This window comes from Taudactylus pleione, unplaced genomic scaffold, assembly GCF_031769625.1.
Source record: "Taudactylus pleione unplaced genomic scaffold, aTauple2 ptg000800l, whole genome shotgun sequence".
NCBI lineage: Eukaryota > Metazoa > Chordata > Amphibia > Anura > Myobatrachidae > Taudactylus > Taudactylus pleione.
The window spans coordinates 1,434,364-1,446,420 of NW_028285202.1; the positions used below are offsets into that span (position 1 = coordinate 1,434,364).

At 47.5% G+C, this 12,057-nt stretch overlaps 1 protein-coding gene across 1 annotated transcript in view; it reads left to right on the forward strand.

Annotated features, from left to right (window-relative positions):
• The window catches only part of LOC148474923 (uncharacterized), a 41,953-nt gene that overhangs the window by 12,355 nt on the left and 17,541 nt on the right, over positions 1-12,057 (forward strand). Inside the window, exons 3-5 of the mRNA XM_088457979.1 lie at positions 5,007-5,198; positions 5,587-5,665; positions 5,898-5,995. Of these exons, the coding sequence (XP_088314105.1) occupies positions 5,007-5,198; positions 5,587-5,665; positions 5,898-5,995 (369 nt within the window). The remainder of the gene's footprint in view (positions 1-5,006; positions 5,199-5,586; positions 5,666-5,897; positions 5,996-12,057) is intronic.

Sequence of the window (12,057 nt, forward strand, 5' to 3'; positions counted from 1 at the left end):
ATGAGGCTGTATATGGTGTGCCCAGAACTGTATGTATGGGGTGTAATGCTGGGCAGTGACTGTGGGTATGGGGGGTATATGTGCCGGGCATGAGGCTGTATAAGGTGTGCCCAGGATTGTATGTATGAGGTGTAATGCTGGGCAGTGACTGTGGGTATGGGGGTCTATGTGCCAGGCATGAGGCTGTATATGGTGTGCCCAGAACTGTATGTATGAGGTGTAATGCTGGGCAGTGACTGTGGGTATGGGGGGGTATATGTGCTGGGCATGAGGCTGTATAAGGTGTGCCCAGGATTGTATGTATGAGGTGTAATGCTGGGCAGTGACTGTGGGTATGGGGGTATATGAGCTGGGCATGAGGCTGTATATGGTGTGCCCAGAACTGTATGTATGAGGTGTAATGCTGGGCAGTGACTGTGTGTATGGGGGGGTATATGTGCTGGGCATGAGGATATATAAGATGTGCCCAGGACTGTATGTATGAGGTGTAATGCTGGGCAGTGACTGTGAGTATGGGGGGTATATGTGCCAGGCATGAGGCTGTATATGGTGTGCCCAGAACTGTATGTATGAGGTGTAATGCTGGGCAGTGACTGTGGGTATGGGGGGGTATATGTGCTGGGCATGAGGCTGTATAAGGTGTGCCCAGGATTGTATGTATGAGGTGTAATGCTGGGCAGTGACTGTGGGTATGGGGGGGTATATGTGCCGGGCATGAGGCTGTATAAGGTGTGCCCAGGATTGTATGTATGAGGTGTAATGCTGGGCAGTGACTGTGGGTATGGGGGTCTATGTGCTGGACATGAGGATATATAAGATGTGCCCAGGACTGTATGTATGAGGTGTAATGCTGGGCAGTGACTGCGGGTATGGGGGGTATATGTGCTGGGCATGAGGCTGTATATGGTGTGCCCAGAACTGTATGTATGAGGTGTAATGCTGGGCAGTGACTGTGTGTATGGGGGGTATATGTGCTGGGCATGAGGCTGTATAAGGTGTGCCCAGGACTGTATGTATGAGGTGTAATGCTGGGCAGTGACTGCGGGTATGGGGGGGTATATGTGCCGGGCATGAGGCTGTATAAGGTGTGCCCAGGATTGTATGTATGAGGTGTAATGCTGGGCAGTGACTGTGGGTATGGGGGTCTATGTGCTGGACATGAGGATATATAAGATGTGCCCAGGACTGTATGTATGAGGTGTAATGCTGGGCAGTGACTGTGGGTATGGGGGTATATGTGCTGGGCATGAGGCTGTATACGGTGTACCCAGGACTATATGTATGAGGTGTAATGCTGGGCAGTGACTTTGGGTATGGGGGGTATATGTGCTGGACATGAGGATGTATAAGGTGTGACATGAGGATGTATACAGGGACATGACTGGGGAGGTGAGGGGATCTGGGAGTGTCACAGTGACATCACTTATATCTATAGTAATAATACAGGGACATGACTGGGGAGATGAGGGGATCTGGGAGTGTCACAGTGACATCACTTATATCTATAGTAATAATACAGAGACATGACTGGGGAGGTGAGGCGATATGGGAGTGTCACAGTGACATCACTTATATCTATAGTAATAATACAGGGACATGACTGGGGAGATGAGGGGATCTGGGAGTGTCACAGTGACATCACTTATATCTATAGTAATAATACAGAGACATGACTGGGGAGGTGAGGGGATCTGGGAGTGTCACAGTGACATCACTTATATCTATAGTAATAATACAGGGACATGACTGGGGAGGTGAGGGGATCTGGGAGTGTCACAGTGACATCACATATCTATAGTAATAATACAGGGACATGACTGGGAGGTGAGGGGATCTGGGAGTGTCACAGTGACATCACTTATATCTATAGTAATAATACAGGGACATGACTGGGGAGGTGAGGGGATCTGGGAGTGTCACAGTGACATCACTTATATCTATAGTAATAATACAGGGACATGACTGGGGAGGTGAGGGGATCTGGGAGTGTCACAGTGACATCACATATCTATAGTAATAATACAGGGACATGACTGGGAGGTGAGGGGATCTGGGAGTGTCACAGTGACATCACTTATATCTATAGTAATAATACAGGGACATGACTGGGGAGGTGAGGGGATCTGGGAGTGTCACAGTGACATCACTTATATCTATAGTAATAATACAGGGACATGACTGGGGAGGTGAGTGGATCTGGGAGTGTCACAGTGACATCACTTATATCTATAGTAATAATACAGGGACATGACTGGGGAGGTGAGAGGATCTGGGAGTGTCACAGTGACATCACTTATATCTATAGTAATAATACAGGGACATGACTGGGGAGGTGAGGGGATCTGGGAGTGTCACAGTGACATCACATATCTATAGTAATAATACAGGGACATGACTGGGAGGTGAGGGGATCTGGGAGTGTCACAGTGACATCACTTATATCTATAGTAATAATACAGGGACATGACTGGGGAGGTGAGGGGATCTGGGAGTGTCACAGTGACATCACTTATAGCTATAGTAATAATACAGGGACATGACTGGGGAGGTGAGAGGATCTGGGAGTGTCACAGTGACATCACTTATATCTATAGTAATAATACAGGGACATGACTGGGGAGGTGAGGGGATCTGGGAGTGTCACAGTGACATCACTTATAGCTATAGTAATAATACAGGGACATGACTGGGGAGGTGAGAGGATCTGGGAGTGTCACAGTGACATCACTTATATCTATAGTAATAATACAGGGACATGACTGGGGAGGTGAGGGGATCTGGGAGTGTCACAGTGACATCACATATCTATAGTAATAATACAGGGACATGACTGGGGAGGTGAGGGGATCTGGGAGTGTCACTGTTATATCATTTATATCTATAGTAATAATACAGGGACATGACTGGGGAGGTGAGGGGATCTGGGAGTGTCACAGTGACATCACTTATATCTATAGTAATAATACAGGGACATGACTGGGGGAGGTGGGGGGATCTGGGAGTGTCACAGTGACATCACTTATATCTATAGTAATAATACAGGGACATGACTGGGGAGGTGAGAGGGTCTGGGAGTGTCACAGTGACATCACTTATATCTATAGTAATAATACAGGGACATGACTGGGGAGGTGAGGGGATCTGGGAGTGTCACAGTGACATCACTTCTATCTATAGTAATAATACAGGGACATGACTGGGGAGGTGAGGGGATCTGGGAGTGTCACTGTTATATCATTTATATCTATAGTAATAATACAGGGACATGACTGGGGAGGTGAGGGGATCTGGGAGTGTCACAGTGACATCACTTATATCTATAGTAATAATACAGGGACATGACTGGGGGAGGTGGGGGGATCTGGGAGTGTCACAGTGACATCACTTATATCTATAGTAATAATACAGGGACATGACTGGGGAGGTGAGAGGGTCTGGGAGTGTCACAGTGACATCACTTATATCTATAGTAATAATACAGGGACATGACTGGGGAGGTGAGGGGATCTGGGAGTGTCACAGTGACATCACTTCTATCTATAGTAATAATACAGGGACATGACTGGGGAGGTGAGGGGATCTGGGAGTGTCACTGTGACATCACATATATATATATATATATATAAGGCAGGGACATGCAAAAAGAACACCTGAATAAACAATTATAAAAAAGATACAAAACATATCTAAAAACAGTGTAATGTATCCGCTTAGTAGGCAATTGATATTTTAAGAATGAAAGTACATATCAATAGAAATAGAATCTCTGGCGTATGGTAATTAAAATATATATATGTTTTTAATGGTGGAGTTAATCACGTCAAGATCAAGTCAATAACAGGCCACAAATATAGCACCAAAAACGTTGTATTAGTGCCTTAAATGCTTTGTGATTCCAATTGCTGGGGTTTCTGTAAGTACCTTTTTGGTAGCACACTGCCTAATTTGTGTTCCTTCGTAGTAGCCGCAGAATCCGTGATATTCGTTAGTTTACAGATCTTTTCTTCAGTAACCAGCATAGGTACGTTAACACGGGATGTAGTCAGCTGCTTCCGCCGCTGGTCTAAATGCAGACTCCTGTCTTAATCCTGATTCCGGAAAGCAGGCGGCGGATGCCCGAACAAGGTAATTACGGGGCGCCCGTCCTCTTAGCCGCGGGGAGGAAGGTTAGGGTTAGGGCACTTAGCGGGTTTAGCATTAGGTTTTGGGTGGGAGGGTTAGGGTTAGGGCACTTAGCGGGGTTAGCATTAGCTTTTGGGGGGGGAGAGTTAGGGCGGTTAGCATTAGCTTTTGGGGGGGAGGTTAGGGCTAGGCACCCCTAGGGGGGAGGGTTACTGTGAGGCACCACAAGGGGTGGTTAGGTTTAGGCACTAAGGGGGAGGGTTAGGTTTAGGCACGAAGGAGGGGGACCTAGGTTCAGGAATTCACGGGGAGGGTTAGGGTACGGGGTGGGGAGGGCTAGGCTACCAGAAGGGAGGGTTAGGGGGTAGGGTAAGTATACTTACCAGTCCCCCGTCAGGATACCATCCATCGGGTTGCCGCTGTCGGTATTCTTACAGGAGGCATCCCGACAGCCGACATGTAATACCGATTCCCATTAACACATCCGGAATCACAAAGCATTTAAGTCACGAAATAAATGTTTTGGTGCTGGCCAGTTATACACTTGCTCCTGAGAGCTTTGGGATCACTTGAATTTTATTATGATGTGTGAGATTCTATATCTATTGATATGTGATTTTATATGTATTTTGTTAATCTGAGAATTAAATTAAAGTCTAATTGTCTACTAAATTAATAGATTGCGCTCTTTTTAAAGATATTTCATTAAATTATTTCGTTCTAGAGTATTTGAGAGGTACTCAGTAGGAGCTGTGTCATTCTCTAAGAGATTAATTATTTAATTATTTGATTGCGCCTGAATCTTATAGCAGTATCTGAATACACAGCTATATTTAGGTAGAGTTTAATTCACCTTCTCATTGATGTCTTCCCCCAATACACAGGATTACATACTAGTGAAGAAGACATCCGGTGAGTGTGAGACACCCAGCAGCCGTCCCCATGTGTCAGGCGGACGTAGCAGGACCCAGAGCCCCATCCCGGTGCCTCCACCTCACTCACTGATACATGAGAGACACAATGACCAGAAGATCCTGGAACTCACCAACAAGATCATTCAGCTGCTGACTGGAGAGGTGACTGCTGGGAATGGGACATTATACAGTAACACCAGGGGATGTGTCTGGGTGATGACTGGAGAGGTGACTACTGGGAATGGGACATTATACAGTAACACCAGGGGATGTGTCTGGGTGATGACTGGAGAGGTGACTGCTGGGAATGGGACATTATACAGTAACACCAGGGGATGTGTCTGGGTGATGACTGGAGAGGTGACTGCTGGGAATGGGACATTATACAGTAACACCAGGGGATGTGTCTGGGTGATGACTGGAGAGGTGACTGCTGGGAATGGGACATTATACAGTAACACCAGGGGATGTGTCTGGGTGATGACTGTATCATTGTGTGTGTCAGGTTCCTATAAGGTGTCAGGATGTCACTGTCTATGTCTCCATGCAGGAGGGGGAGTATATAGAGGAACACAGGGGTCTGTACAAGGACGTGATGATGGAGAATCACCAGCCCCTCGCATCACTGGGTAAGAGGAGACTGTCATTTATTGTACAGGGGAGAGCAGGTATGGGGGCCTCTTATATACACACATCACCTGTTACAGTGACTTTAATTTAAGAACATATAATTGAATCCTCCTTCTATTCCTACGAAGTCATTCCTGCTTTAGCACGCCATGGGCTACTTCTGTTACTATTCACACATCACCTGATAATCACATATATACACTGTACTCAGTCACTGTGTGTCTCATACAGATGGACCCAGTAACGGAAATACCCCAGAGAGATGTCCCCGTCCTCTTTATTTCCAGGACTGTACAGAGGAGAAACACAGGACCCCACAGGAGTATCAGGTAGATGGGATTTAGGGTATCACCAAATAGCAATTTAAGAAGTGACTTACTATTTCCGTTCTCTATGGCAGCCCCCACAAAGGTTTCCCTATAATGAGGCTTCTCCACATCACCTGTATCTTTTCCTGTCTAGGTCAGTTAGTAGTGTGTGTGGTTTCTGTAACAGAGGCTTACCTCTCTCATCGTTCCCTGCTGTAACAGAAGCTTACCTCTCTCATCGTTCCTGGCTGTAACAGAAGATTACCTCTCTCATTGTTCCCGGCTATAACAGAGGCTTACCTCTCACATAGTTTCTGACAGTAATGGAGGCTTACTTCTCTCATAGTTCCTGGCTGTAACAGACGCTTACCTCTCTCATAGTTCCTGGCTGTATGATAGGCTTACCTCTCTCATCCTTTCCGGCTGTAACATAGGCTTACCTCTCTCATCGTTTCTGTCTGTAACATAGGCTTACCTCTCTCTTCGTTCCCAGCTGTAACATAGGCTTACCTCTCTCTTCGTTCCCGGCTGTAACAGAGGCTTACCTCTCTCATTGTTCCCGGCTGTAACAATGGGATTTTGGTACCTACCGGTAAATCCTTTTCTCTGATTCCACAGGGGACACTGGAGGTTGCTTACGCTGGGGGTATAGAGGCATGGATAACTGGAGCTAGCACTTAAAATAATTCAGAAGTGTGAAGCTCCTCCCCCTCTATGCCCCATCTGCCCTCAGTTTAGAAAATGAAGACCGAGAGGAGTTGGAGAACAAACGGAGAAAAGGGAGAGAAGAACACACACAATAATCAAAACATACAACATACGGAACAAACCGAACAGGCAGGCTAAGAGCGCTGAGGTGGGCGCCCAGTGTCCCCTGTGGAATCAGAGAAAAGGATTTACCGGTAGGTACTAAAATCCCATTTTCTCTTTCATCCAGTAGGGGACACTGGAGGTGCTTACGCTGGGGACGTCCCAAAGTTTTCGCCACGGGCGGGAGCGCTCTGAGGCACCTGCAGAACAAGGCGGCCCAAAATGTGATGCTGAAGCAGCAAACATGTAAAATCTGGAAAATTTTACAAACGCGTGAACAGAAGACCAAGTGGCCGCCCGGCACAATTGTGACGAGGAGGCACCCCTACCGACCACCAATGACGCACCCGCAGAACCTGTGGAATGAGCTGAAATGGATGAAGGAGGCCGACGGCAGCACTAACATAAGCCTAATGAATAGTCAGCCTAATCCAACATGCCATCATCTGCCTAGATGCTGGCCAACCTCTCTGAATAGCATCATAGAGGACAAAAAGCGACTCCGACTTACGGATGGAAGCTATCCTGGCAACATAAATGCGGCGAGCTCTACCCACAGCCACGGTAGAAGAATCACCGAGTCCGCCACCAATGACAGAACCACAATAGGCTGGTTGATATGGAAAGCCCACACAACCTAGGGAAGGAAGGCGGATACCATCCAGAGTTCCTTCCCATCAACATGAAACACAAGGTAAGGTGGCTTATAGGATAGAGCACCCAATACCGAGACTCTACGAGCCAAAGCTAGAGCCAGAAGGTTGACCGTCTTCCAAGCCAAGTACTTAAGATCAACCTTGATGTCAGTGGGGCCGGCCCCAGACGGAGGCGTTCACATGGGAACGCCTCTACGTTTGGGCAGCCACTCCCCCGGCCCGCCCACCAAAGGGGGCGTGCTGTCACTCAACATCGACAGCACGCCCCCTTTGTTGCGAGACCCGGAGCGACGGATTGCCCGTCGCTATCCGGGTCTCGCGCATGCGCACAATGGAGCCGGCTCCGTCGTGCGCATGCGCACTGGCCCACCATCGAGCCGGTTGCGAGCGCACAGCGTTTGCGACCGGGTCTGAATCAGGCCCTATGTTCACTCCCAATGACCGAAGAAGAGCAGACATGACTGACATGAGTTTGGTGAATATGTAGTTAGCCGAGGATAACCCGACCGGCCACGCTCGAAATTGGTAGTGATCCTGCAGTATAGCAAACCGCAGGAAGGCTTGATGCGGTTTTCAAATTGGAAACTGGAGATAGGCATCCTTGATATCCAGAGATAATAGGAACTCTCCTGATTCCAAGCTCGCAATGACAGACTGCAATGATTCCATTTTGAAACTATACTTCTTCAGATATAGGTTTAAGGACCGAACCATCCAGTTTGGGCACTACAAACAGGGTTGAGTAAAACCCCATACCTCGTTGACGCTCCGGATACTATTAGAGACTGGATAACCTCCTGTAGAACCCTGGCCTTGTCTGCAGGTATAGGCAGACTTGTAGTGAAGGACCGAGGTGGAGGGGGGACTTCGAAGTCTATTCGGTACCCTAGGGAAATTAGTCTCCATGGTTCTGAAGAGGTCTGGTTCCAAACTTGTTGAAATTTCTGCAAGCGGGCTCCCACCACAGGGGACCCCAGGTGGGACGGAAGACAGTCATGCCACCTGTTTTTCAGCTGGTTTAGGCTCCTGTCAACGGACAACAGTGTGTGGTCTACCTCTGTCGGTTCTTGCTAGCATGGAATCACCTCAGGCTCTACCCCGAAAGGAATGAAACGAAGGCTCAGTGTAAGATCTTCTGGGAGCCGGAGCAGTAGACGGGAAGAAAAAAAAGACTTACCCCCCCCGTGGCCTGAGATATCCATTCGTCCAATTCCGGGTTAAAAAGTAAGTCACCAATGAATGGTGAATCCCTTCGCACGCTTGGATATGCAATTTTTAGAAGCTTCTCCCAGGTAAACTGCAGACTCACAGATGTGTTCTGCTAGTAGACGTAATTCTGCTCTGGAAGGACCTGAGGGCCTGATTCAGACCCGCTCGCGAGAGCACTACCTTCCAACAGATTAGACTCCCTGCACTTACACCATCTGTAACCTTGCAGCTGCACTCTGCCTTCAGGAGGGAGAGAATGCAGGCATTAAGACAAAATATGGCAGGCACGCTCCTTGTAATAGATCTGTGCCTGTTCGCGCTGTGTAGGCTCCGCCCCCCGTCCTTATCCAGTCTCCAAAATGGCTGCCCCGTCTAACGGAGGAGCTCATGCATAGTCAGCCTCGCTATGCGCGCCCCCGCCGTCCCCTGCAGCCTTTAGCGCCGACCAGGGAGTGAGAACAGCTTCTCCGGCTGCTTCTCTTGACTGCCCCCCGCCTGAAGCAGCGCAGCAGCGCTGTGCGGCGGAACAGGTAAGAAACAACCTCACTGATGATCTTCACAGCTGCAGCACACTCTTCTTCTTGTTAGAGTTGTGCTGTGGCTATAAGGAGCTGTCAGTGCTTTTGTAATAAGCACTGCGCACTTCTTCCTGTTCTACTAAGAACAGGGCGCCAGGTACCCGGACCCCACCTGTAGAGAGGTGGCGATGGGTACCTAATATTATTTAAAGTGCCAGCTCCAGTTATCCATGCCTCTGTACCCACAGCATAAGCAACCTCCAGTGTCCCCTAGTGGATGAAAGAGAAAGAGGCTTACATAGGCTTACCCCTCTCATAGTTTCTGGCTGTAACATAGGTCTGTGGAGTCAGTAAGCCAATCCTTAGACTCCAAGTACTTGATTTTACTACTAGATGAGTTATAGTCAAAAGTTTGCCTCCTGGCTCCACAGCCCTGGTATCACACCTCCTAAAGAGTGAAGTACAAAAGTTGCCTATAGCAACTAATCAGCTTACAAGCTCGTACATTCTATAAAAGGAAAGGCTGATACTCATTGGTTGCTTTCATACATCTTCCTCAAGATCTCCTAAAAGCCTGGACTCAGATAGGGATTCCTCTGATTAGTAGAAGATTCATCTGCAGCCGGATCTGATGACAGTGAGGAAACACGATATTTAGCTTAGATAATGAGCAGTCTTTGCTGAGTAACATAAGGACGGCACTAATAACATCCACATTAGCAGGAAGATCTCTGAGGATTGCAGCCACAAGAACAGAGGTTTCCGGGAACATCAGGAGGTGGAGAATTTAGTCCTTGGGGAATGGGATCACGTGGAGAACACCAGTATAATGCTATAAGACTTACATGAATGTATCCAGTGATGATGAAGATCTATGGAAGTGGAGCTGGGTTCCTAAAGTGACTGGAAGTAAGAAGTTCGACCATGTCTGCTACATCTACTATTCCACTGGTGAGTGCTTTCAAGAAACGTCCTATTTTCTCCAAAAACCACATTGAAATAAAGTATCGCCATGGTCTCAGGGCTAGGTGTGAAAGACTGTGGGGAGATGCACTCCATATGGACATTGATGACAGGGTAAACAGGCAATACTTGCTGAGTGTGCAATTCCTTTTCATCAGCAAGGTCCACGGCATCAACATTGTTGGCCAGATGAACCGCCTGGTTCCGTCCTTTTGCAGCTGTTACCTAATTAGACACCGTTCTGGCTAATCTGCCTTGTGAAAGAAACTCTTATTCAGAGACAAACCAAATTACTGGGTAGTGATGGAAAATCTCATGTTTACAATTCAAAAACTTCAGAAGTTATACAAATGGACGGCAATACCACAGCCAGGATGTTCCTTCTACCTCTAGACAGCCAGTTTGGGCCTTCAAGATTAAGACTAATTGGCCAAAGCATTGGAACCCGCAATGACTATTGTCAGGACCAATCTTGTTTAACACCTGTAGAACTTTGCACTATACACACATATGGTATGGAAACATTGTATAAAAGACCATTGGGTTCTGGAGTCATTAAGTATGGAGACTAGATAGTTTCCTCAGTATCTAGAATTCTGTTTTCATGCAAACTAAGAATCCTTCAGAAGTAATGGTACTAGACGAACTACAGAACCGCTACCAGCTTTACTACAAACAGCCACAGTTGTCCTGTGTTCCTTCAGGACAGAAGAGCAAAGGCTTTAATTCCAGACTTTTCCATGTCTAAAAGTCCTCAGGATCCTTTTGCACCATCTCAACCTGAGGAGACTAAACAGCTAGGTCCGTGTCAGACTATTTAGCATGAGAAGAGTGAATTTGATCCTCTCCACTATTGGCCAAGTGGACTTTCTCACGTCCATAGACCTGCAGGACGCTTCCTCTTATGTTGTAGTTTAGCACAGGAAGTGTCTCATGTGCAGGATCAGGGACACCATTACCAGTTCACCGGCCTTCCTTTTGGCCTGGTGACTTCACTATGAACCTTTACAGAAATGCTGGGGCAGAGCTAAGAGACCTGGGGGCCTAGATGTGGCCACATTTATAAATCATCCTGGTTGTGGGAGAATCAGAACGTGTGACAGACACCAAGAAAATACAAGTGATGACCTTATTGCAGAAACATGGCTGGATTGTGAACAGGACAAAACGTCAGCTTGTTCCATCACAGCAAATACAATGCCTGGTAGCACACATACCATACAGTACAAAGTAAGTGTGTCCGAGGAAAGGTGTCTCACACAACAACACTTAGCGGAACTAACTGGAGAGTTACAGGCACTATGGGAAAAAATGAACCTTTTTTAAATACTTACAATTATAAAGTGTCTCTAATCGCCATCCCAGCTTCTGTCCCGAGGTGCTGTCTATATATCACATTACCCAGGAGAGTATTCTACCGTCTTACCCACAACCAGTGGGGAGCAAAGTGGACTCAGGGCCTGATTCAGAGCCGCTCATAAGCGGCCGCTCGTTCGCTCCGAGCGAGGTTCGCACATCTGCGCATGCGTATGGGTTGTAATGCGCATGCGCCAACCAGTCAGTGCGGTCGGAAATCGTGTGCTCGCAAAATAGCGAATGCCTGCTAATTTGAGTGACAGGATGAGGCGTTTGTGGGTGGTAACAGGGGAAGGTGCTTGAAAACGGGGAGTGGAGATCCGAACGCAGGCGTGCCAAACGGTCAAAACGGGCGTTTTAAGGGTGTGCATAATTAACAAAGCAGCGTCATCGACCACGTTAGTTGGTTGTCTTTTACCCTGAACTGCTCGCATGATTGCGGTAGGAAAATGCTACCACAAGAATAGCGAGCAGTTCATACGCCTTTCGATGTACTCGATTAATCTAATAAATAGCGGAGATGACGTATGATGCGAGCGGCCAAGGGGCATCTTTACAAAATAGCGAGCGC